The 27,971-nt window shown below is 38.4% G+C and overlaps 1 protein-coding gene across 1 annotated transcript; it reads right to left on the reverse strand.

Moving 5' to 3' along the window:
• LOC135787764 (mucin-5AC-like) lies at positions 1-27,507 on the reverse strand. The gene is made up of 28 exons (XM_065297665.2): positions 27,359-27,507; positions 27,200-27,262; positions 25,302-25,337; positions 24,898-25,153; positions 23,084-23,198; positions 21,415-21,502; positions 21,210-21,292; positions 20,914-21,124; positions 20,701-20,826; positions 20,449-20,566; positions 20,233-20,371; positions 20,034-20,150; positions 15,520-15,589; positions 15,292-15,426; positions 15,015-15,182; positions 14,817-14,911; positions 14,600-14,729; positions 14,259-14,508; positions 11,794-11,834; positions 11,559-11,662; positions 11,228-11,379; positions 10,959-11,097; positions 10,376-10,486; positions 10,011-10,190; positions 9,683-9,922; positions 9,390-9,546; positions 1,923-2,054; positions 1-1,814 (listed from the first exon to the last, which is right to left on the reverse strand). Exons 1-28 carry the CDS (start codon positions 27,420-27,422, stop codon positions 1,531-1,533), a joined length of 3,804 nt encoding a protein of 1,267 aa, XP_065153737.2. The 5' UTR covers positions 27,423-27,507; the 3' UTR covers positions 1-1,530.
• Positions 27,508-27,971: the final 464 nt, after the last annotated feature.

Genomic DNA, 27,971 nt, shown 5'->3' on the forward strand with positions numbered 1-27,971 from the left:
TCCCGGATAGGGTTTATTAATCCAGAACTAGGCCTTTTTATTATACTCATCCTTACATTTACTTAAATTTCTTTAAATCCCCAGAAGATAAATTTTTATGCTAACATTTTAAGAATGTTACATTACATACACAATAGTAATGTTTGCAATGCTAAGGTGTCTAGAATTCCACTAACAATACAATTATAATGTTTGCAATGCTACCGTTTTAAGAACGTTACATTACATACACAATGGTAAAGTTTTCAAAGCTAAGGTGTCTAGAACGTTACACAAACAATAAAATTATAAAGTTTGAAATGCTACCATTTTAAGAATGTTACATTACATACACAATGGTAATGTTTTCAATGCTAAGGTGTCTAGAACGTTCTGCCAATGATGCAATTATAGAAGGTTTTTATAGTAACGTTTTAAGAATGTTACATTACATACACAATTGTCACGTTTTCAATGCTAAGGTGTCTAGAACGTTCCACTAACAATACAATTATAAGGTTTGCAATGCTACTGTTTTAAGAATGTTACATTACCTAAACCATGGTAACATTTTCAAAGTTAATGGTTTGAGAAAGTTCTGCTAAAGATGCAGTTATAAAGTTTTTAATGATAATGTTTTAGGGATGTTTATTAATTGCAGGTGATGTTATGGAAATGGTGTACTAATGTTGTTTCAAAAATGTTTTTTGATACCTTTAAGAGAAGCTTTAACCTTCTAAGACCCGAGCTTTGGTTTGGCTTGCATTGTAGGTTTCTTCCAGCTATTTGGGGTTAGGAGGAACCAATAAATGTAATAACCAAATATTTTTCTTTGAACATAAAGCAGTATAATTGTCTTTGTTTGTGTACAACAGGTTCCAGTTACACAGAATTAAGTATTATGGTGCAAACAACCAAAGACTTATGTCTATGTCAGGTCTTAGGAGGTTAAAGAACGTTAGCCAAAATTACGGGAAGTACGGCTTGTGTTGTTTCCTCTGTTCATGGTTGTGTTGTTTATTGTGTTGTTCCTGTTGATGGCCCTGTAGTTGTAGACACACCAATGGTTTGAATGGCTGTTGTTGGTTGTGTTGTTGATGGTCCTGTAGATGTGGACACACCAGTGGTTTGAGTAGCTGTTGATAGTTGTGTTGTTGGTTGTGTTGTTTCCTCTGTTAATGGTTGTGTTGTTGATTCTGTTGTTCTTGTTGGTGGTCCTTTAGTTGTGGACATATCAGTGGTTTAAGTAGCTGTTGATAGTTGTGTTGTTGGTTGTGTTGTTTCCTCTGTTAATGGTTGTGTTGTTGATTCTGTTGTTCTTGTTGGTGGTCCTTTAGTTGTGGACATATCAGTGGTTTAAGTAGCTGTTGATAGTTGTGTTGTTGATGGTCCAGTAGATGTGGACACACCAATGGTATGAGTAACTGTTGATGGTTTTGTGGTTGATTGTTTTGGTTTTGTTGATGGTCCAGTAGATGTGGACACACCAGGGGTTTAGTTGCTGTTTATGGTTATGTTGTTGGTTGTTTATTTCTTTCTTTCTTTCTTTATTTATTTTTCAAGGATAGGCTCTTGAGTTGGTTGTGTTTGTGGTGTTGTAGATGTGGATATACCAGTGGTGATGCAATTTTCCTGAGATCTAATTATTGTTGCATTTGATCCACACACAGCTTTGAAACACATGCCATTTTCATCTTTGGTGTGGTACACTTCTTCTCCAATCGTGAACTCCTTCCCATCATATACACACACAGGAGCACACTCTATCTCTGTGACACATTTTTGGGTTTCTTCCTTTAAAAATGGCCTGTCAGAAGGGCACTTAGGAAAACACCCTAGGCAAGTAACAAAGGGTAGAATGATTAAACAAAAATTATTTATTCCTTTAAATTTTGTAACGCCCACTGGTCAATTAATTTATAGAGGTTTAAAAAGTGTCATACCTTCTAGTAAAGGAATTTGATTGGAACAGGTCCCTTTTGGGTTTTTGCATGTTTTCATGCAGGCCGAACCACAGGCTCTGTAGTGCCACTCACAGTCTCCCACTGGGCCATTGTAATAGTCACAGAATAAAGCTGCAAACCAGTTAGTCACAACTTTAATAGCAGACAACCTAAAATTTTCTAGACTAGATTACTAGATCATATATAGACTGTTTCAGCAGTAGCACCATAAACAAACGGCTTTCGTTGAACACATGTAACTTCCGGTAAACTCAACTCCGCTAAGAATCAATAACAACAAAGTCCTTTTAGAGTAGTTTATTTCTGATAACAAGCTAAATAAACAACATATAGAATACCTTAGTTCAAATCATAGCTAAATCATATCAAAAACTACACTTCGCTAACGTTAGTGTGTAAAATGTGTACTACTTAAAAGTATAAAACTTACTGTAATACTTATAATGTATGCAATCTTAACTACAGACCGGCTGCCAAACCTCCCATCAAATAGCAGTAATCCATTATCGCCATCTTCCCTTGTATTTAGGAAACCAATATATTTTTTATTTTCGATGAGTATTTAATATATAATTGCGTCATCACACGTGCGTCCGATGAAACCGTCTATTTACATTTAATAATTTAGCAGACATTTTTATTCAAAGCGACTTACAAATGAGATAACAATAGAAGCAATTAGAGCAACATCAGAACAGCAATACATAAGTGCATTAGAACTAGTCTCAACAAGTCTAACGTAGTATAGCTAAGCAGGGTTTCCCGCAGCATATTTCAGTTAAGGCGGCCCGCTTAAGCTTGGAAACCCTACCGCCTTAACTAGGTCGTCCAAAAAAAAAACCGCGGACTCGCGCCACACGGCCGAAATGAGAAAGACGTGGTCCGGATCGTCACTGTCTGGAGGATAACCAGCCAGTTGATAAAACATCTCGGAGAATAGCGCTAACGCGTTTCACACCGCGAGCGTGCACGCGTGCCACACGGCCGAAATGAGATAAGACGTGCTCCGTCATGTCTGGAGGATAGCCAGTTGATTAAACACGTGTCCGTGAGAACTGTAAGTGGACTTATGTTTTGGGTTTATTTAAGCCAGTTATTGTATTAGTCTATAGTTCTTCTAATTTTAAAGTAAGTTACCTGTGCCCGGTTGCATGAAACTCCTTAAGTGAGGGTTTCCCTGAGGGAGAAAAAATCCCTGAGGTAAGGGATTTATTTAAGAGCGTTGCAACAAAGGTCTTAACTGTCACCCTTACCTAAGTGTTGATACTAAGTATTTTACGATAGTCTGTAGCAAAACACGGCTGCGGAGAAGCAGTTGCTACGGTTACAAAATCTCACAGCGTAAACAAATCAACGCACGCAGCTCAACAGACGGCGAATTTGTGTACAATGAAACATTGCAAATAACAGACTGTAAAGTGCCGCATGCATGAATACTCAAAGTAATTCAAACTGGAAACACTTTATTTTGACGGACGATCAGACCGCCATTCTTCTGATAAATGCGCATCACTTTTCTCTAGGGATTATTTCGATTGTTAGAAATGCGCGTTTGTGCTTCATTTTCTTAAAAAAACCCATAAAATCAGCCATCGCGTGTGACGTTAAGGGACCTCTTATAGTCCCTTAAGTTTTTAAGGGAAAATGGGACTTAAGGACTTTGTAGCAACGCATAGCAGAACTTAAGGTAATACTTTAGCATTCAAGGGTAAATACTTATTGACAGCCTTAAGGTTCACTTAAGGGTTTTTCTTGCAACCCATTTTTTATTAAGGGTACCCTTAACCTTATATTTAAGGGATTTCTTAGCTTAAGGACTTTCATGCAACCGGGCACTGGTGATTTTGTTGTTTGAGCAACCTGCTAAGGTTTCACGTGCCTGTTGATAAGATATTATTGTTGAGCGCTCTTGCTCACTTTATTTATGTGCATTATTAACATGCTACAGTAGTTACACTCCTTTAAGACAATGTAATTAATAGTGGGAAATAATCAGTTTTTACAATTTTTGCGCTATCTATTAGGGGTGGCACGGTTCACAAAACCCTCGGTTCGGTTTGTATCGCGGTTCTATGGTCACGGTTCACGGTTCAGTACGGTTCTTGTTGTTATTTTTTCTTTAAATTTTTAACACTCCAGAAATGTATTATCTTATTAATGTATTAATTATCCATAATTTAGGATACAGTATTAAAAAAAGTTATATCATGTAATCATGCACAAACTGAATTTGACTTTAAGCACATTGGACCATCTCTGAGGAAAGCCAGATGAGATTTTGATAGAGCAAGAGGGAAGACATTGATGATTTCAACATGCTTTTCATTTATTTGGCAAAAAAGAGAATGTGTATTGCCATCTACATAAACTTTATGTGCATTTTTAGCACACAAAGATAACTTGCATTTATTAAAATGCCAACTTCAGTGTAGCTCTTAGATTTATCACTGAGAGGCTGCTGTAATACTGAGAGTTTATGTGGACGAGAGAGAAACATAACCTTTGCACCTGTAATATTAAAATCTCTTTAAGTCTCTTTTGTCCACTTTTGACCACTTCTGATTACTTTGAGGGGCAATTTCTGAAAGATCGCGCAACTTTCACACGCTAGCAAAATGAAACTACGCGGAAATCAGCCGCTTTAATTTTATCAATGAAAGGCTAAAAATAGCGCTGAATATGAAAAGACGTAAAACATTGTTGTCAGTACCTCAGATTAGATAAATGGTCGGAGAGAAGGCGATCTCCTGTGGCTGTTGGAGCACATTCAACCCATAGACTGCAGTTCAATCTATTGTTTTATTTCCGCTGTCATCATAAGTAACATGAAATAAAAATATGTTTCCACACACCAAACTTATACGACGCTGGCGCATCCTCCAACTGCGGGCAGACTTCCTTTTCTCTCCCACTTGCCATTTCTACACGTAACATAACCTGCAGTACTTATACTCCAAACCAGTCACCTCTTCTTTCGCGCGAAAGGGAAACACGCTATCTGAGGTCACATACAGGGCATGAGACTACATTGCGCATGCCATGAACCGTTGAACCGTGCGGTACACACGCGCTCCGAACCGAGACAAGCGAACCGAACGGTTCGGATTTTTTTCATGGACCGTGCCACCCCTACTATCTATCATCGTTCGCCAGACGTTCTACAACATCTGGTTTAGTTTGTGTTTATTAACCCTTTAGTTTCACTTCATCACGCAGCTATTCCCATTAGAGGTATCTGTTAAAAACATTTAAATTCATTAATAATCTAGTATGTGTTCATTTTCTGTCATAGTTTCTTCAAAATTAAGTTTTATTTGAGTGTTTTAAAAATAAATATTTTATTAATTTATTTTATTAAAATATTTTAATTTTCATCATGACGCAAACGCCCCGCACCTTTGATTGCCACGCCCTTTGCCCCGCCCAACCCTACCACCTTAACTAACAACATATCTGCGGGAAACCCTGCTAAGGGTTAGTTTTTTTGACAGTGTAAAGATAAGGTAGAAAATAAGAAAATATTAGCAAGTGAGGAGTTGGCGGAAGAGATGGGTTTTCAGCAGCAGATCTTGTCACAACTGGTTGTTCATTTCAAAGATGAGGAACAAAATCAGAGAAGGTACACAATAGTGATTTTTTCCCTTTTTGGGATGGCACCAGCGCAGGGATCTAGAAGGTACGTAAGGCTGTATAAGCAATTTAAGGTAAAGGGGCGCTGACCCAGTGGTGGTTTTAAAGGCCAGGAGAAGAGCTTTGAATGTGATACGAGCCACTATAGGGAGCCAGTGTAACCTGATGAAGAGAGGAGTGACGTGCGCCCTCTTTGGCTCATTGAAGAACACTCTTGCCGCAGCATTTTGGATCATCTGTAGGGTTTTGGTTGTATATGCCCGGAGTCCAGCCAATTACTCATTGCAATTGTCCAGTCTGGACAGGACAAGAGCCTGGACTAGGACTTGTGTAGCATGCTCAGATACGAAAGGTCTAATTTTCCTAATGTTGTAGAAGAAAAATCTACAATGAGCTACTGAAAGAGTTCAACTGAAAAATTGTGTTGAATCTTAGGGTCAGATGGAATGTCCAGCAGTTCTGTCTTAGCAAGGTTCAGCTGCAGAGGATGATCCTTCATCCAGAGTGAGATGTCACTTAGGCATGCTGAGATGCGGGAAGAAATTGTGTGATTGTCAGGCTGAAAAGGCAGGTAGAGTTGTGTGTCTTCTGCATAGCAGTGGTAAGAAAAGCCATGTTTCCGAATGACAGAACCCAGGGATGTCATGTAAATCGAAAAGAGGTACTCCAGTATCGAGACATTGTCGTTCGGAGAGGTCACCTCTCCAGGATACTCTAAATTACCTACCTGAGAGGTAAGACCTGAACCACAGTAGCGCCGTTCCAGAGACACCCATGGTCTTGAGGGTCAAAAGGAGGATGTGGTGATTGACCAAGTTAAAAGCAGCAGACAGATCCAACAGTATCAGCACAGATGATTTGGAGGCTGTCCGTTCCACTCTTAGGGGTTCAGTGACGGAGAGCAGTGAAGTTTTGGTAGAGTGGCCACTCTTGGAACCAGACAGGTTGCTGTCCATGAGGTTATTTTGTGTGAAGAAGGAGGAGAGCTGCTCAAAAACCACATGCTCAAGAGTCTTGGCAATGAAGGGAAGGAGAGATACAGGTCTGTAGTCAAGTGTGGGTTTCTTCAGCAGTGCGGTTATCCTGGCCTCTTTAAAAGCTGTGGGAAATGCACCCCTGGAATGGGCTGAATTTGTAATGTGCGCGAGAGCAGGGATAACCAAAGAAGAATGAGATGGGTGGGTATGGGACCTAACGGGCAGGTAGTGGGGTGACTTGAGGCAAAGATCTTGGGGCCGGTTGCACCAGCTGTGCGTAAACCCAGTCGTAAGACTACTCTGGACATAAAATGTGCTTTACATTGGACGTAGAATTTACACCTCAGTGTTTCCCATACGTTGATTTACTCGTGGCGCACCGCCACAGAATCAGCGATGGCCGCCACAAATAGATTTGTCATGATCCCCATTTACATGTATATTTTACTGTTTAAAAACGTCTTAATTCATTGTTGCAAGCACTCAGCGCGCCCTCCCTTTCTATGTTGCATGCAGCGCGCGCCTCTCTCTCTCTCAATCTCTCTCTCTCTCTCACACACACACATGAGCGTGAAAAGGTGGCGGTGTTTCAATGTCCGTTCCTCCTTTTTCGCGTAAACGTCAACAGTCACAGATTTTACTGACAGAGAAGACGGCGATGACTTGACGAAAGGTTAGCATTAGTGTTTCCCACACACACCCGTTCTCTCCCTCTCTATAATGCGATATGCCTGCGCACGTGTTTTGTAGTAACTTTGTGCAACAGTTACTGTGTATTCTCTCATATTTCTGAATTTGCACCCAATTGTCTGCGCTATACGCGACAATAAAACTCGCATTTAAATAAAAAGGGTCTCATAACAAGACATTGATGAGAAGAGCAACAGCAGTAAGACTTCAATGTAAATGTATGGTGATTTATATACCAGCTGTAAACATGCACGTACGTTTCGTAATTTCCTGTTATTTTGCGGGTTTCTTTCAAATAGAAAAGCGCTTAAGTTAAGCATTTACTTGGATTCTAGGCGAAAAACAAGTCAGTGGCAAGTCAGTTCCTGAATAACACGACAGAAACTTCAAATTCAAGTCAAATTCACTTCTCAGAGGCACAGAACTGTTCCTGAAACTGACGTTCTCCCCAAACTGAAATTAAACACAGTGTTTCGAGTTTTTCTTGTCTGTGTCATGTTGATATCAAGAAGCAACGTGCACATGACGACGAGAGAGGTGACCTGCTGCGCAATCGAGTTACCCCTCCCATTTCTGAATGTTTAACTGAGATTTCTAATCCCGTCCGAATTGACCATCAATATTACAGACGTCCTGTGGTAAAATTACAGTACGCCATCTACAATCGTAAAACTAATCCCATCCGAATAGGGCTATAGTCTGCTCATTTTATGTCTGACAACAGAACTGATAATATGTAAATAATAGCAATCAGTTGTGTTAAAATCCAATATAACGTGACAGATCAAAGAGTAGAAGTGAAACATATTTCAGGTGCCAACACTCGATCAAACGCAAACACGTGATGACGTCACATATATGCTAATTAGAATGTGACGTCATCACCGCCACAAGTCTCTCAAAATTCTGTGGGAAACACTGCACCTGTTGCACCATCTAGCCGTAGCGCATGTTTGAAACTTAAACTTATGTCTGGTCAAGAGTAGGCGTAAGTATAAATTATTGACTTTTTTCCTATGGCAAAAATAGAAATAATGAAATGTGACAAGACATTGACGCGTCTAATGCGCAGGATACGCGAGCAATGTGCTTTCATGCATGGTAGAGATACCGCCAATGAATTATATAATAAAATACATAAATACTTACAAAGACACTGTAGAGAACATATTAAAAGCTTTCATTTAATTTTGCTTAAAACTTGAGCTGTTATAATGAATCTGCAAACTATTATACCTTTTGTGCGAACAGTAAAGGCTTTCGTTAATTTGTTTGATGGGTCTGCACGTGACACACGCATCTTGAGGGAAAGCGCACTGGTAAACATGAGGACAGCTCCTCAGGCGTAAATATTTTTCACAATGCCCGACGTAGGACTTACACCCAACTTTTTTATGTACGGCTGGTGCAACCGGCCCTTGGCTCCTCTTCAGATAGGAGAGAGAAAGAGGGGAGCATGCATGCATCAGGAACTTCAGCCTGTGCAGGAGCCAGTGGGTCAGAGAACGTACTGCTGATTGAGTTTGTTTTCCTCACAAAGAAAGAAGCAAATTAATCAGTTGTTAAGTCAGTTTTAGCAGAGAAGAAATCTGATGAGAAAGTGGCCAGAAGAGAATGATAGAGACAGAGGTTTGCAGGATCTTTCAATCTGCACCACTTCCTCTCCGCAGCTATAAGCTTGGATCGATGCTCACGATACATCAGATGGCCAAGGTGTGGAAGGGGTAGGCTGGGCTGGTGCAGATGTCAGAGGGCATAAGCTGTTTAAGTTTGGGTGGCGTTATCAGTATTTAGGAGGGAGAGCTGGTTAGGAGGAGGGAGCGTGGTGGAAACCACAGAGGATAAGCGGGAGGGGGGCAGCGTACGTAGTTTTTAAGTAGTCTATTGAAGATTAAGTAATATACCATATATAGAATGTTTCAGAGGTTTTCTACTTAAACATAGAATTATAAAGGTAGGCTTGTATTTCAAAGGAACATATCTTACAAGTTTGTGTTAACTCATTATCTATCAGATACTACACAAGTTTTCATATTAGAATTTTAGTTTCAATGATTGATTTCACCAAGTTATTTTAAGTTAAGAGTTTTCCATTTTCTGAGACATACCCCTGTGTAACAAGTAGCCACAGCATTCCAATAACACTTACGACAAATATGTGGAGTCCGCCATTCAATGCAAGCCTCTTTCTTTCGGCATTCAGCCGCATAAGCAGCCACCGCTGTACAGAAACAATCACAGTCTCCACCAGAATCACATGCACAGGTGTCCCTCACACAGGCGTCATAGTATGGGGCAGAGTCCACCTATAAACAAGAAAATTTGCAACATTATAAAAGTACAGATTAGATTATTCTCTTCTATTTTAGATACAAATGTAACAATTAGTTTTAATGATTTATATTAAACTAAGAAGTTCAAAAAGTTTTGAACTTTACATACATGTGCATGGCAGTCTTGAAAGACATTGCTTGTAATGATGCTGCATTGCTTATGAGCCCAGGCACTCCGGTGAGGGTTTTTCTCACAAGGGTGTATCGAACTGTTCATTTCCGGGCAGCTTGGATTTACTTTCCAGCTATTCCCAAACACAACCGCATCTTTGACATCTTCTCCATCGTGCTTTACAAAGTCGTTATTTACATTCCCGTCAAAGTCTCCACACAGTCCACACACTTTGCCCTGTAATAAAGATTATACAGTCATTTAGGTGAGTGGGTGAACATGTAAAATGTATAGTTTTATGCATACCTTCATATGTAATTCATACCTTTAAGCTGGGATGGAGTTGGAGCGTCAGGGTTGTTTTGCCATCCCACATTAAGTTTAAAAGCTTTTTGACCTCAATGATAGTGTAAATCCCCACATAATTGATTTGATATTGGTAATCAGTTCCATTGGTTTCAACAACTTTTACTCCATCCACTTCAGATAAAACCACCTTGTATCTCTAAAGGATTTGAATAGTAAGTTGCGAAATAAAATTGCCCATGACACAAATTAATATAACTCACTGCTAGTATTATCAGAAATGGTGAAAGTTAAACTTGACAATCCTCTGTAAACAATTATGTCAGAGTTATGTTTAATTGTATGTTGCATTCATGTTGACTTAAAACACTGAAGTAGCCTTACCCCAATGAAAAGATTGATAGATTTGGAGCAAATGAAGTCAGTGGAGCCACAGGGAATGTTCTCTGTAACCAGGCGTAATGAGTGTTTACTCTCCCCCATGTTGCAGTAATCCTGGTGGGATTTCACAGAAAAATTATGTATCTGGTCAGAACATTTCTGCGAGTACATTTTGGTCTGTTTACATAAATAACTTTGCAAATACATGTCAACTAACTTTCATTTATTTGCAACTACATGTGAATTAACTGTCATTAGAGTATTAGTAGACTGTAAGGGTTAGGGTAAGGAAAGAAGTTAGGGTTAGTGGAATTAGTTGACATGCACCTGTAAAGATAGTTCTAGACAGTTGAATGTCTGTTTAGGGATCGTCACAACAGCAGACAGTCTACTAATACTGTAAAGATTGATAGTTGATAATAGTCCACTTTAAACATTGTACTTATTATAAGTAGCTTTGCAACTACTTGCAAAGGTACTTATAATTAGTAAAATGTCTAAAGTGTTACTGTTAAGGATGGCAGTTTTAACTAGTCAATTATTTGTTTAATCATCATGAAACTAGAAAGAGATGTTTAAAACATACTTGTGCTAAGATGTATTCACAGCCTCCATGGTAAAAATATCTTCTTCCATCAAAGGTCTTATAATGACCTTCACCATAGATGGTACAGGTGCCGTAACAATCTTTATCAGTACAATTCCACATCCCTTTTGTGCATTTGCTAAAAAAAGAACAATTGCGAAATTAAAAGTTTGCAAACCTTGCATGAATCTGTTCATGTTTTCATATTACTACTTCACATAGTTTTTACAGTACATTATAATCTTTGATATAATGTATGAATGGCTTGCCAGGTGTTGCATTCGTTTTGAATCTCATCCCCAGCTGAATAAGATAATCCATTGTGAAAACAGGGACAGTTTTCCTTCTCTACACAGCCACCTTGACCATCGGCTAGCAGGTTATCTGGGCACATACAACCTGATACACAACCTGTGCTGACCTGCAGTCAAAACCAGAAAGGGAGAATGTTTCCTCTATATAAATTCACCAAACTACCAATACATCCACTCAAATAATCAGTCCATCCTTCATTTTCACCAATCCATCCATCCATCCATCAAACTACAAACCCATTCATCCACCATTCATTGTCCAGCAAATATTTTCATTTTAACTCACGCAGTTATTTGGATCTTGGTTCTGGCATGTCATTTGACACTCTGATCCTGTTTTTCCCTGTTCATTAATTGAACATTTGACGTAGACCATTGGAGCCACACAGTCTAAAAACAAAACAGGCACATGGATGAGGTTTGTATAACTTGCACACACCATGCTAAAGTAGTGTTGTTTCAGTAATATCTAATGGTTGATTTTGTCTAGTTGTGTTTTAGAGGTTGTTGTTTGAGCTCACCTTCTGGACTGTCGCATTGTATTTTTCCGAGAGTGCAGGTGCTGTAATATGACAAAATCATGAAAATCCACCATCAGGGGTTAATACCGTACAGTATTTTTGTTAATTATGCATGTGTTAAAGCCTGTGTAAAGGTTTCTTAAAGTCACTAGTTAGCTTGTTCTAGTTAGCTATGCCTTTGTTGCGCAAATGAATATTACCTGATTGGGATCATTTACAAAACAGGTTGGCATCCTTATTTAAATTTCCTAATAGCGATGATATGAAGACGAGGTGGATTAATTTTGTGAAGAGACAGTTGAGAGCAGTGTTGTTAAGAATTGGGCTACTTTAATACAGCCAAAGGTTGAAGCAACCCTAATAATGTGATATTTAACCTCCCCAGAATGATAATTTTAGTAGATGGTCCCTGCCTTTATCCCCCCAGCACACGATCTTTAATAGAAAACCCCTCCTCGCAGCGCAATTTTGAGTAGGAATTTTGCTGTGAAAACTGGCAACCCTGGTTGAAAAAGTGCTGTGGTTTAAGTGCTGACAGCTGACACACCCCCAGTTTGAAAGCAGAGAACCCTGTTTATTGTTCCAGAATTTTGACAACTTGCTTCATTTACTTTGTGTTTATCATTTTTAAATTTGGCTGGGTGGTTAATAACCACAGACTGTAAAAATGGACGTAGTGTCCGTGATGTCACCCACAGATTTGTGAAGAGCTTTTTTAACCCAATAGTTGGCGGGGCTTGCCGTTGCTATCTTGTAGTGATGAGTGAGTCACCCGAAACTCGGATCATTTAACCCGATCCCTAAAATGACTCGAGAACCATGAGTCCTTAGTGACCATTAACCCGAGTCAGTTGAGTCCTCTCAGATTTTGCATTAAAAATGAGAAATTGTATCAAACACAAAGCTCTTCAAATGTTTACAACAGAATTACAACAAATAACTCTACATAAGCTGACATAGGTTCTATAACTTGCAACAACGAGTTAATTTACATCACCAAATGTCGACTGGGGGTACCGAGTGAACCAAAAGCTGCTATTCCGGATCATTATTTCTTGCAGCTCTGAGTCCGAGTACAAAGGGATGCGTGCGCGCGACAATGAGTTGGTCGGCGGCTCGGGGATTCACACAGAGAGTGACTCAACTCATGGAGCTTGAATCCTGGGCTAGGAGAAACCTTGCTCGTGTTGTTAACCCACTGACTCATGTAGGCTAAGCTGTTGAAATATTTGACTGGCACAATGTTTTGGGTAGAAGCTGCAAATGTTTAACATTTTTAAATACGAGGACTGCTGCAGCAGTGCTGCTGGAAAGATCCGCCACCGACGGACGTACACGGCTCCTCTTGTTGACTGAGTCACTCAGAGTGACGTGAGTGGTTCACTCACAGGACCCGTGCAGGAGCGGGCGAGCGGCTCTGTCTGGGACTCACTCACAAGATTAACCGAAGCCTATCGTGGATCTTTTAAGTCAATCTGAAACAGGACACGTTCCTCTCACGTCCAAGTCAACCAAGCCTGACATCTTCTAAATGTGGTGTTGATATATTTGTCGTTATGAAATGAAACTAAACACACCAAACTTTTACAATTATGTTATTGATAATGTTACCACGGGCATGCATGTTTTTTACGAGTTCCTCAGGTCACATAAGCCCTTTTTTGTGAGCAGAGGAGTCATAAACTCGTAGCTGCACGCGTGATCCGAGTTGCTTGGTTGGCATTAGTATGACTTAGCGATTGGAATTGGGAGATTTTGACCAAGGGACTCAAGTGACTCGAGTGACTCGCACAACCCGGATCATATTAGTGAGTGACTCAGAATAACCCGAATCCTTAAAAAGATCCGGGTTGACCATCACTACTATCTTGGCATTGCGTCACCGCACATCACTCGTGGATAACCGAAAATTAAAGAGGGTGGACATGGGTAAAGCTGAAGTGGCTGGTTACAGAAACCACGCATGCCTAGAAGTATGCAGAACTTTAAGGCTTAATATCATTTAAACGGATGAGTTATAAAAAGAATTAACCCTCCTTACAGTTGTCTTGAAGGGAACCTTAGATATATAGACCAAAATCACTTTTTGTACCAGGCTGTAAACATATACTAGTCAACATTTGAAGTGGATCAAAAAAGTTTATCAAAGTTGTCCCAAGACAAGAATGGGTATTAGGGATTGGTTTTATGTAAACTTTTTTGAATGGTTTTGATCCACTTCGAATGTTGACTAGTGTATTAATATCTAAATTTTACATGGGGGTCTATGGGAATTGACTCCCTTTTGGAGCCAGCCTGTAGCAGCCCGTCGATAAATTGCAGTTTAAATCACTTCCATATTGATTTCAATCAGAGAGATCAGAAGGTTGCCCCGTTAATAACACATTTTCCTCTGACAAACTCAGAACGCATATTTAATATCACATTACACAGACTTTAACAATATATTGAAATATTTTCTTTACCAATTGGCACCATCTATGTTTGTTGATCCTGATGGCTCTATGACCAGGTCGTTATAGTAACAAGGACACTGGTCAGCATTCACACAGTGCCCTGCATCATTCAGGTAAGTCCCATTAGAACAAACACAGCCTTCCACAGGTGTAGACATTTCGCAGGTGTAGTCGGTTTTAAATTGAGAACGACAGGTTTTGCTACAACTGGTCACATTGTAGGAGTACTTCATATTTTCTGAACACTCGAACACTTTGTCTGTAAAATCAAAGGCATAGATGCACTTTTAAAACAGAGCAATCTTAAGAAACTAGACATTTAACCAAATTAAATCAAATCAAATCCTCACCACAGGGGTATGAATCCACCCATCTGTAGAGAATGATCCCTCTTGCGGCACATGCATGGGCATAGGCGGAGAGGGCAGCACACATACACTTCCCAATATCAGCACACTTACAGGTGTCATAAACGCAGTTCTGCAGAAGATGATCGTAAGCGTGTTAACTATTTGTCCATGTACAGTAAATTTAGAGGAAAGAGTGTTCTGTGAGGTAAAGACTTACTTGATAGTAAGTTTCAGGAAATATTTCTGAATGACACGAGGAGAAGATTCCATTTGGATCCTTCAGACGGGAACACCAGTCTTTTGCAAGTTTTTCTAGATAAATAAGAAAAATATATTTGACACATTTTCTCAAAGTTCACACAGTCTATTTAACCCAAAAAGGAGAATGGGATGAAATTTTGCATGAATTTATGACCTGTTTCCACTCTCAGACTGCAGGGGTTGTCAACTGTGTTTTCAACATCTGGACAACCGTATCGGTTTTGTTTCCAAAAGTTGACAAAGGATGTTGGTGTTCCCTCTATATTGCCTGAATGTGTTTTAAAGTCATCTTTCTGAAAACCGTTATAGTTCCCACAAAGACCTGAATGAAACATATAATGTTATCATTAATACATCTGTCCTTTTGTAAAGGGGATGGAGTAAAACTGTGGTGTATTGTAGGTCAATATGCACCAAATGACAAAACTCACCAATCAATTTGCCTTTCTGTGAGGTGCTGGCTATAATATACATCTGCATGATTGGAGACATTTGGATTTCTATACGAAAATTCTTTGTTTCAGCGATAATGAAGGATGATGAGGGCTGGTAGATGGCCAGTCGCTCTGTCACAGAAATTGTGTAAGAAACAAAATAGATGATATGCTTAATCATGTAAATTTCAGATAAAGGACATTTTCTCATATTTGATTACACACCTGTGATTATTGGCAACTTATCTGGACTGATTACATTTAGCTTGACAGTCCCATTGGACGAAAAAATTACCTGTTTTATAGGTAAAGAAAAGTTTGATCACAATTGAGAAACAAGACTAATTTGATAGCATTTTCCCACTTTACTTATACTGTAAATAAAATATGCACTATGTATACAAAGCTCTTTATGCTCTAATTGACATACTTCATTTACTAAAAACTCCAGAGAGCATGTTGCACAGAAAACAGCATCCTATGATGCAGTTGGACAGAATTAGTCACTTTTGATTATTGCCTGATACTTATAATGCATGCTACTTTTAAAAATAAATAGTTCAGATGCAAAACCCTCTAAGTGCGACTGTGTTCTTTATCAGGCTTTTATGATTAGGTTCAGTAATTTCACTTTAATCGCAATGAAAAGGTTATTAGTTAGTAATTGAAATGTGAGTGAGAGTAGTCTCCAATTGTTCCAAGCAACTATAATATTTGTCAGCAGAAAAGAAAGCCCACCTCTCCCCTCGTTTGTTTGGAAAATGGAAAAAATGTGAATGACAGCAAGCCTTTTTTCGCACAGAGTTGACTTTTTTCAACCTTAGGAGCTAAAAGCACTTCTTCAAAAATGCGTGGTGCGACACACTCTAAAGATAAACGGTGCTAAATAGTACTAAAAGTGGTTCACTGGCTCGTAATCATAAGTAGAACCATATTATGCCCTGTAGTACCATAAGTGGTGCTAAAGTGATACAATATCACGTATGGTTCTTCATAGGTGCTATATAGCATTAAAATGGTTCCCCTATGATTATGAGCTTTAAGTGCTGTCTAGCTAATTTTTTTTTTTGAAATTCATGTGGAAAAAATGTGAGCCGTTTTGCACATATAGACAGCGTGGATAATGCCCATAGAATGCAATTAAAGAGCAACTATGGTACGATTCATGATTTTACATTTCCTTTGGTGTGTAAGTGTGTATTAGTACATGTTAACAACATGCAAAGGTACAAATCCCTCCCGATTCTGAAATACAGCCTGCAAGTTAACTCCTGTTAGCATTACATTGTGACCTAATCTTTAAAACATGGTAAGGAGCATCACATTTCTGGCTGTATTCAGGCCAATCACAACGTACCGGTAAGCTGGCCAATCAGGGACACAGAGCTTTTCAGCCTTTGAGGAAGGCAGGATATCTGTAGCTACATAAATTTACAGTATGTGGAAAATAATGTGTTTTTTAACCCTCAAATGGTCCTCGTTTCCTGTTTATACTACTGTCCCTTGTTGTATATATGACCCCAAAAATGAAAGCATAATTTTCAATAATTCCAATAATATATATTTTTTTCCTTCTCATCTATATATATATATATACACACACAATCACCGGTCACTTTATTAGGTAAACCTGTCCAACTGCGCGTTAATGCAAATTTCTAATCAGCCAATCACATGGCAGCAACTCAATGCATTTAGGCATGTAGACATGGTCAAGACGATCTGCTGCAGTTCAAAACGAGCGTCAGAATGGGGAAGAAAGGTAGAAAGTGACTTTGAAAGTGGCATGGTTGTTGGTGCCAGACAGGCTGGTCTGAGTATTTCAGAAACTGCTGATCTACTGGGATTTTCAACCACAACCAACTTCAGGGTTAACAGAGAATGGTCCGAAAAAGAGAAAATATCCAGTGAGTGGCAGTTCTGTGGGAGCAAATGCCTTGTTGATACCAAAGGTCAGAGAAGAATGGCCAGCCTGGCTCGAGCTGATAGAAAGGCAACAGTAACTCAAATAACCACTCGTTACAACCGAGATTTACAGAAGAGCATCTCTGAACGCACAACATGTCCAACCTTGAGGCGGATGGGCTACAGCAGCAGAAGACCACACCGGGTGCCACTCCTGACAGCTAAGAACAGGAAACTAAGGCTAAAATTCACACAAGCTCACCAAAATTGGACAGTAGAAGATTGGAAAAATGTTGCCTGGTCTGATGAGTCTTGATTTCTGCTGCAACATTCAGATGGTAGAGTCAGAATTTGGCGTCAACAACATGAAAGCCTGTGCCTTGTATCCACGGGTTAGGCTGGTGGTGAAGGTGTAATGGTGTGGGGGATATTTTCTTACCACACTCTGGGCCCATTAGGACCAATTGAGCATCGTGTATTGTTTCTGACCATGTTCATCCCTTTATGACCACAGTGTACCCATCCTCTGATGGCTACTTCCAGCAGGATAAAGCTGTCATAAAGCGCAAATCATCTCAGACTGGTTTCTTGAACATGACAATGAGTTCACTGTTCTCAAATAGCCTCCACAGTCACCAGATCTCAACCCAATGGAGCATCTTTGGGATGTGGTGGAACGGGAGCTTCGTGCCCTGGATGTGCAGCTGACAAATCTGCAGCAACTGCGTGATGTTATCATGTCAATATGGACCAAAATCTCTGAGGAATGTTTCCAGTACCTTGTTGAATCAATGCCATGATGGATTAAGGCAGTTCTGAAGGCAAAAGGGGGTCCAACCCGGTACTAGTAAGGTGTAACTAATAAAGTGGCCGGTGAGTGTAAATATATATAAATCACTTAAATTATTATCTAAATTTATTTAAATTGTTTTTGGATATTGATCTAGGTGTTAGGTGTAGAATTCCACCTTTTGCTGGTTAGAGATAAACCTAAAGGAATTACCGTTTAACTTTTCCCCCGCCAATGACGAGATTTTCCGTCTTTCCGCAATACCGCTATTATTCGGTGGCGCCCTTCCGCAACTTTTTAAACCCGGAAGTATTGCCCTATGGCAAGCGGCTGCATGTCCGTGTCTGTTTTAAAGATCGCTCTGAATGGGATCTCTATGAAAAGTCCGTCACAAAAATGGAATTATCTCTGTTTTTTGCTCAAAATTTGGTGTTTTTGCAGAAACCTACCCATATTCAAAAGCTGATTGCAAAAGAACCACTGAAGGTAGGATGAAACGTTTTTTTTGTTTGAAAGCAGAGGGTCTGTTCTTTCATTTGGTATATTGTATGTTTTAAAGAAGAACATTTTCTGGAAGGCATTAAACTTGATCATCAGGTGAAAATCATCTGGAAGGTGAAAATCATGAAAAACGCTGGCGCTGGCTGGCAACTTTTTTTAAAAACGCTGGCGGTGATAGAGTTAAGAAAGAAATAGCTTTGACCAGCAAAGGGCCATAGAAAGCCATTCATTTTACTAGATATGTGCATCTGCTCACATCACATAACAAATTTAATACATTTTATTTTTGAAAATCACAATTTAATATTTCATGTCCCTGAAATTATTTCTGTGGTAAAAAAACAAATAAATCTGTCTAATAAATTACATTATCACTTAAATGACTTCTTGTGCAAAAAACTATGTCGCTTTTGAAGGGTCTGAGCAGAGATTAACCAGATTAAAATCGAAAGTATTTGATGAATTTACGCTATAATAAGGTCAATATCATTATCAAATTTTTGTTGGAAGTAGCATTAAGCGGCTTTTGTATCTGAGCTCTTCAATTATTCTTCTAGGCAACATTCTGTATGGCTTATACTGTGAAGTATTCAGTGAGCAGTCATTCTAAACATTTGGCTGAACTTATAGACCAATTTAGAGTAGACGTCACAGTTACGTCACTGCAAGCTGCGCGCGCAATGCGGTTGCAGAAAAACAGTGGAAATGAATTAGACACGAGTGAAAAGAGCAAGATAACTCACTGGAAAATGTCCGGTTGTGCTGTTAGTGTCAGAATAAGAATGCGAAAAAAGATGGCTTTCATTTTTATAGAATACCATCGTCAAAGACATCATTTGAAGATAAACGTAGGTGTTTATGATTACAATAAGCCCTTAAACGGACAGAATGGAGCAAGGAAATCATCTGGAAATCTTTTAATAATTAGAATAGAAAATAAGTAGAGAAGATGTCCGGTGTTCTGTCGAAGTCTGTTCCCTCCATGTGTTTCTTATAGCGTTTTTATCATGTTACAATTATAATTTATTAAGGAAGAAATAATATAAAACAGGAAAATTATGAAATATTTAATAAACGCTATTATATATAATACATGATAGTATTGCTTTTACATGTACTTTAGCGATTCAGACTGTAAAAATATTTGATTTAGCAAAAAAGAACAATACATATACATTACATACATGCATATCAGTAGCCAAGCCATTTAAACTTTTTATCTATCTAAAAAAATAAACGTAATGTGATTAAAACACTATAAGAAACATTGCACTAAAGGGAAACATAAAGGAATCAGACTTCGAAAGAACACCGGATCCATAAAAATCACGGTTTAATGCTAAAACACTTCACAACCCTACTGCGGAGCAGTCACTTTCTGCAACCAGTTTGGCTCCGCCCACAAAAAACGTCATCTCTGTTTGCAAACACGAAATTGGTCTATAAGCAATAAAAATTATTTTCAGTTAGTTTAGTATTTGACAAGCATGAAATTATCACATTATTTTACTAAAATTATTAAATGAGAAATTGAAACACTTACAGTGGTCACTATGGTGTCTGACATGATCAGAGTAACAGAATTCAAACACGTGTCTGTTCGGCTCGGCTCACACTTGTCCAAATTTCCAACAACAGCTATTCTGCTGTCATTAGATTGCTGAAATAAAAAATCATTTGTAATTTTATTGATTTATTTGGGTACTTGTTGAGGTGCTTTTGTTGTATTGAAAGTCACAGACCTTAGTGAAGATGTAGTCACAGTTGCCATTAATACTGTAAGTTTTTCCATCATAGGTGGTGACGTGAGAGCCTCCCACAACAGAGCAGATTCCAGGACATTCCAGATCCGTGCAACTCCAGCGTCCAGCAGAACACTCGCTGTTACGGTACGGCAGCAATGTTTTCAAAATAAAATCTGTTAGATTCGTGTTGGCTGATGCATGTGTGTGACTTACCATTTTTTACACGCTTGCTCGTATGACTGTCCAGGCCAGTACATTGTGCCGTCGTGCATACATGGACATTTGTTTGTAGGAATGCAACCACTGTTACCAATGTTGTCTTCCACAGTGCCTGTAAAAATAATGGGGGAATTAAACACTTATAATGTCTTGGATTAATAAAGTTAAATCTGGCTATTTTGACCCTTCTCCACAAAACTTTCATTGAAGAGTGAGAAAACAATATTGCTTGAAACAAGGCCTTACCCTCAGGGCAGAAACAGCCATCTACACAGTTATCTTTACAAGGCAGGGATCCATTTGGGGCGGAGCAGGTGTTTTTGCATGGGCCAGCACACTCCATGTATACCATGTTTAGTGGACATGTCTTTGCTGCTCCACAGAACAACACATAAATAATAAATCAGATACAATCTATGTGGTCATTGCTTCTCTGTATAATGTAGTTATCAAACTTACGACATAGTTTGTCTGTTCTCCACGTTCCCGGCCTGCCACCAGCATACGTGCATTGTCGTGTTATTTCTGTAAGCGTGTTGCAGACACACTCTTGGTTTTCAGGACAGTGACACAGGTCGTCTGCACAAATTTTCTCAAATGAACTCAGGTCCATCAGATGGCGACAGTCATCAAACCCTGAACTCTTCAGATACTGCTTACAAATGTCAACCTGCGGGATAAAATTCGTATTAGACACACCAGGCAAAGGTAGCAGTTTTTCAATACTTCAATACTTTTAACATTTGTCCCTGTACCTGTTTTTTACACTGATCGCTAGGGGGAAGTGGAACTTTTTCACAGGGTTCAGCTGATGTGGACACCTTCCATGTCTCTGGATCTGAGAGGAATAACACGTCATGCTAATCACACATGTGATCTATTTGTAAAGTTGACATATGGAAAGTTAAAAAACATTTACTGTATTTAAAACAGGTAAAAAAAGGTGATTCCCTGATTTACCTGTTACAATTACGTCATCAGTAGTGTTGCCATTGAAGTTTCCACAGAGTCCACATGTCTGACCTCGGTACATATCAGCAAGTTCAATCTGGAGAAATTATATATGTTTATTTAGCTTATTTGTGGCTAAAATATTGTTTGATATTTGCAAAAGATTCTGGACTAATTCAACCCAACGTTGGGTCAAAAAGAAACAAGCCCAGCAGTTGGGTAAAATTAAATGTTTATATTTGATCCAACAATGGTTAAAACCAGAGTTTTTCATCTTTATAATGGCAAGAACCCCCAAATATAATGTATTAGTGTATAATGGTGGGTTGATTCAACTCATTGTTGGTTTAAGAACCTAGCATAGGTTTATTTGTAACCCAACATGTGTTCTGTCCAATGTTAACCCACCATTGAGTTAATAATAACCCCGATAAATTTATATTGTATATAGTAGAAATGTTCTTTATTTTTTTCTTTATTTTTCTTGGGGACCCCTTAGTACCCTTTAGGGAGACCCTAGTTTGAAAACCTGTGCGTTAAACCCACTGATCTATATAAATGACTGGATTGCGCATGACGTCACACTTGTGAAGCCACCGCGCCGCCATGTTGGTATACCCAAACGTTCTATTAAATCAATGGACATTATCAGATTTTAATGATAAAACATCACTTTACTCGTCTTCGTTTTTATATGTGAAGTTACCCTGTACATTATTACAACACAAACGTCCAAAGCATGTAAATAGTTATTTACTGAAAGTTGTACATTTTGCGTTTTAATAAGTTATTATACATTCATCTTTATTACAGTATCAGATCAGCAGACAGACCGCAGCATATTTAGTATTAATGACAATAAACGTGCTCATTCTGAAATCTAAATAAATAATCATACTTTGTACCGTATGTGCATGCAATAATTTGCTAGTTTTATAATTATGTTATCTAAACTTACAAGTTAGTTACCTAAACTTATTTAGAGAAATTACACTGACCGTCACAGTGTAGCTGAATGTCAAAAAAAACTTTATTTATACCCGTGTCATTAACAAATGCAACAGACACACTCACCTTAACGGTTTTTATAAATCCATTATCCTGCCCGATTAAAACATAACACCAGAATTAACAAATAATAACCGTACACATATCCTAAAAATTAACCTTGTGTAACTGATACGCTGAAAAGGGGGTAAATTTTGATCATGATTTTGAATAGAAGTCAATGACGCTCTCTGCCGGTTGGGTATACCAAGATGGCCGCTCGAACTCTGAGCTGGCTTCACATGACGCAGTTACGTCAAGCGTTCTATGTGCAATCCAGTCATTTATATAGATCAGTGGTTAAACCGTACAGAATTTTGGGTTGAAACAACTTAGCATACAGTAGGATAAATTACAACCAAACTGGCTGTGCTCGTCCCCTTTTAACCAAACAAAATTCGGATTAAGCATTTGAAGTCAATTTTTGCATCTGTAAGACCTATATTGTTTTAATGGTGTCTAAAACCAATATCCTGCTTGATATTAGCATAATTGGATTAATTACTGAGAGCAAACATGAGGATTAAAGGGTGTGTTTATGGGCGCAATTATACCCTAGATAAAAATTGCATGACATATAACTAAAGGACCTGAGCTGTTTTCAGAAAGTAAGATCTGTGATGTAGCTTACCACCACAGAGTGATCTTCTTCCTCCAAAATGACAGTCACCCCATATTTGGAGATCTTGACACTCGAAGAGCTTCCCTCGATTTTAATTTCATTCTTACTCATGGGAATAGATACCCTGCAAGAAATTTTTTTTTTTAATTATTATGTGAATTATGTATATGCTGTTAACAAACATATATAATTTTAAATAGTTTTTAATTTTTTTTTATCAGAATTAACCCTTTATATTAATTTATTAGGAGAAGTGTACTGTAGGTGATGTTTTATTCACGGATAAGGAACAACATTTTCCTGTAAATTGAAGATTTGTAGTTTGTTTGTAGTATGTTTATGAGTAAGTGCATTCCTTAAGAATCATACCCATGACTTAAATGAATAGTTTACCCCACAATGAAAATTAGCCCATATTTAACTTACCCTCATCCTAGATGTATATGCCCCAGTAACAGCTTGGGACCCTTTTTATTTTTTCCTGACAGCGCATTTACTAAACAAGTAAATTACCTTAGTTCAAATAATTGCTAAAGAGTATCGTCTACTACACCATGCTAACACTAATGTAAATAATGAATATGAAGAGATTCGTTGCAAACGAGATCACTCAGTTTTTAACATTTTTGTCAAAACATGTTTATTATTATGTTATCATGTTATTATTTTGTTTTATGGTGCTACTTAGCTGTATTTTTTAAGTTATGAAGGTTTAAACCAACTGCAGTTGAATTGATATTAATTGGAATGCAAAACCAAAAAACGAGATTTCTATATTTATCTCGTTTTGCAACGAAACTCTTCATATATACAAAGTTAGCTACATGTGTTCCTGCCTGGCTGCCAAACCTCTCTCTCTGCTCACTGTCTCCCGCTTCTCTTTTGGAAGCGGGAAAACTTTTATTTTCGACAAGGGCTTTGATCCAGAGTTGTTTCGTCAATAGCCAGACCGATAAAAAAAACGCATTACCTGAAGTTAACTTTGGGCCAGGTGCGTAACTGTGGCCTCGTACATGCGTCTGATGAAATGGTCTATAATTGCATTGGATAGTACCCCATTTTTAAAGACTTATGGTACGTTCACACGGGGCTTAAGCATTAACGCTTCCCATTCGCTTTTAATGGATGACGTCATGCATTGCCGAACTGAATTGTGGTTGGTGTTTTGTTTGACAAGCCTAAGCTACCTTTAATGTTTTAACTGGTACTGTTTTATTTACATGTCAACTAGTGGTTTCACTCCTTATTTGTCTTTCAGCTTATTTATTATAAATGTAAATTATAATCTTTGCTCTTATGACATGTTGTATCTCTTTGTTTTTTTTGTTTTTTGGTTCTGCACGGAGCTTGGAAAGAAAAATATAAGTATAGCGCTTCTGTCGCTTATGCTACAAAGTATTTCCATCATTAAGCAGTTTTCATGTACACTGGGAACTTTTTTTTTGTAATTGATATTGTACTTTGTCTTTGGCATTTGTTGCTGCCCTATTGGCCAGGCCTGTTGTTTTGCTCATGGCATTAGTGGTCATAGTGTAATGATTGGTTTAACTCAGTGGTCACCAATCCTGTTCCTGGAGGGCCGCTGTCTCTGAAGAGTTTAGCTCCGACCCTAATCAAACACACCTGAAGCAGCTAATTAAGGTGCTTCAGGTGTGTTTGATTAGGGTTGGAGCTAAACTTTGCAGAGACAGCGGCCCTCCGGGACCAGGATTGGTGGCCACTGGTTTAACTAGATATTAATACAATTGTCTAAACAAAAAAAGGCGCAACACAGTAAAGGAAAATCTTATTTACACCTTTCAAAAATTAAAAGATAAACTCACTCTTGTTCGTCCATGAAGATCTTGCCTTGACTATATTTGATGGTCGTCCCCTCCAGCTCTAATGTGACTGAGGTGAAAGTAACCGAGCCATTCACAATCGTTCTTTGCATTTGAATGTTAAAATCTGAGACAGGTGCATCACACATCACTGCCAGAATGTGATTACATGTGTCAGCCATCTGATAGAAATGACCATCAAAGGTCTTGAAGTGAAAATTTCCCCATGTGCTACAGTATGTGGATCGACGATTAGGTTCTGCCAATTCAAGAGAGAGCATTTATTAATGTTTGTTTGTAGTAGACACTGTTAGTAAACAAATATGCACAGCGTAGTTTTCTAATCATTGTGAAAACTGAATCAGGCTATTTTAGTGTTTTAAAAATCTATTTTCGATTTTTAATACCTGACGTTGTCACCCGATTTGACACAGTGGGGAAGACTGAAAATAGAAGACAAAAAAAGTTATACACTGTAAAATGTAAAAGTTGGATCAACCTAAAAAATTACTTTCACCCAGTGGGTTTTTCACCTTATATTTTTCACTTAAAGGAATAGTCTACTCATTTTCAATATTAAAATATGTTATTACCTTAACTAAGAAGAGTTGATACATCCCTCTATCATCTAGTGCGTGCACGTAAGCGCTGGGGCGCGCTGCGACATTTCGATAGCATTTAGCTTAGCCCCATTCATTCAATGGTACCACTCAGAGATAAAGTAAGTGACCAAACACATCAACGTTTTTCCTATTTAAGACGAGTAGTTATACGAGCAAGTTTGGTGGTACAAAATAAAACGTAGCGCTTTTCTAAGTGGATTTAAAAGAGGAACTATATTGTATGGCGGAACAGCACTTTTGGGAGTACTTCGACACGGCGCAGTAACACTCTCCCTCTCCCACGATGAGAGGGAGAAGGGCATAGATATGTATATAAAGGCTAGATGGCTCAAGGCGGAGTCAGCTGTGTCGTCACTTGGCGGCCATCTTAGGTCAGTGCTGCCATAGTGCTGCTCCCTGCTGCTGTGGACGGAAGGTGAGTGACATACGCCAACTAAAATGCTCGTAACTTGCTGAATTCTTGACGGATTTACAAACGGTTTGGATTTTTACAAACGTTATTAACGTGGCTATAATTCTGGATGCTTTAACATGTTTCATGAATTTTTTATTTATTTTTAGTTTACGTATTCAGTGTCATAGGTACATCTTTGACGTTTATAACAAACCAATCCGTTTGAAAATCGGTAAAAAATTAAGCAAGTTATGGTCATTTAAAAGTACCAGCATCATTAAAACTCAATGCTACGAGTGAGCGAGCGCCCTGTCCTAAGATGGCCGCCAAAATGCGGACGTTCCACTCAATTGGCCATCAGCGCGGACGAGCCATCTAGCCTTTATATACATATCTATGGAGAAGGGGAGCGGATTTTTCAGGCGAGTTGAAGTACTCCCAAAAGTGCTATTACGCCATACAATGTAGTTCCTCTATTAAATCCGCTTAGAAAAGCGCTACGTTTTATTTTGTACCACCAAACTTGCTCGTATAACTACTCGTCTTAAATAGGAAAAACGTTGATGTGTTTGGTCACTTCTAACTTTATCTCTGAGTGGTACCATTGAATGAATGGGGCTAAGCTAAATGCTATCGAAGTGTCGCAGCGCGCCCCAGCGCTTACGTGCATGCACTAAGATGATAGAGGGATGCGTCAACTCTTCTTAGTTAAGGTAATAACATAGTTTAATATTGAAAATGAGTAGACTATTCTTTTAAAGTGAGAAAAGTTAGGTTGAAAAACTTTTTTGTAGCTGTAACAATTGAAGTAACTTTTTTAAGTAGAGCAATTTTCACTTTTTACAGTGTAGTATAAATGATAAGATCATTATCCAGTACTCTTGTTAAATATATATGAAGTAATAAATGTATTGGTTGGCATGTTGAAATTTATAAACAAATTGCTGTTTAGTTTATGAGATTTACTTAACCAGCAATAAAATTGTATTTAATGTACAGTTTGTTGGTGCATTTTAGACATAAACAGTGGGATCTAAAAGTCTAAGACCATATAAAAAATCGTATTTAAAACATGAAATACAGTATTTTTTTGGGGGGGGGGGGATGTTTACCACTACCCCTGTAGCTTAGTGGTGGAGCATTGTGTTATTAGCCTGTGGGTTTGAACCCAAACATACTGACTAAAAAATGTAATGTATACCTTGGATGCACTGTAAAAGTCAGATGTTATTCAAGAATTTAGAATCTGTTGTAGCTTTTGCTTGTTTCATGACAATAAAGTAATTACCTGTTGTTGGCAAAAAAACATCCAATGGTTCTAAGCCCATGTCCCCAACATCTTCTAAAAACTCTTTAGACAGACAGATAGAAATGTACAGTATTTTTATGTCAGTACAGTTGAGCTATTTATGAATTGAGTTGAGATCCGTTCTTGTAGTCTACTTACCTGCATATGCAGACTGCAGGCCCAGTAGGACTATGGCCCATTCCAGCATCTTCATCTTGAACATCTTCACTGATCACATAGAGGTCCGTTCTGCTCGAGCTCACCTGTTTTCAATGGCTTTTACTTTGCGATCAGAGGGTGGAACTGAAGGTGGATCTTAAATTTTGCCTTGGATGAAGTAAACTCTGGGAACCCAATAAATATTTACTCTTTGTTGGTGTTTGAGATTAAACAATCTATTTAACATTCTGTCAAACAACCATACATTTGCTCTTTGTTTAAAATAAACAAGGATGTGACTGTTACACAACATGACATTTATTTTTTCACAGGCCACCCAAATATAGCACCCTAAACATGCTATGCTATTTATTAGCAAGCGTGATCAGTCTTGTTTTTATCAACAGAATATCATATTTAAAATGTCAACAAATCAAACATATTCAATGAGATGTAAGTTACAGAAGAGCATTGTTGGCAAAGTGGACACATCTGAAAAGATCGTATTTGGAGATTGAATTGATCCTTACATAATCCCTGTTGTAAAGCAACAGCAACACAAAATTGTATTTTAACATGTAACATTAAATATAATGTTAGCAGAATCAGTTTT

Source organism: Paramisgurnus dabryanus, chromosome 23 (genome assembly GCF_030506205.2).
Source record: "Paramisgurnus dabryanus chromosome 23, PD_genome_1.1, whole genome shotgun sequence".
NCBI lineage: Eukaryota > Metazoa > Chordata > Actinopteri > Cypriniformes > Cobitidae > Paramisgurnus > Paramisgurnus dabryanus.

Excerpts from the sequence above, each read along its gene's own strand:
- LOC135787764 (XM_065297665.2), bottom strand. The coding sequence starts at position 27,422 with ATGTTCAAGATGAAGATGCTGGAATGGGCCATAGTCCTACTGGGCCTG. Across the intron at positions 15,427-15,519 it reads TAAGTTGCCAATAATCACAG|AGCGACTGGCCATCTACCAG; the intron begins GTGTGTAATCAA and ends TTTCTGTGACAG. Across the intron at positions 1,815-1,922 it reads TCAAATTCCTTTACTAGAAG|GGTGTTTTCCTAAGTGCCCT; the intron begins GTATGACACTTT and ends TTACTTGCCTAG.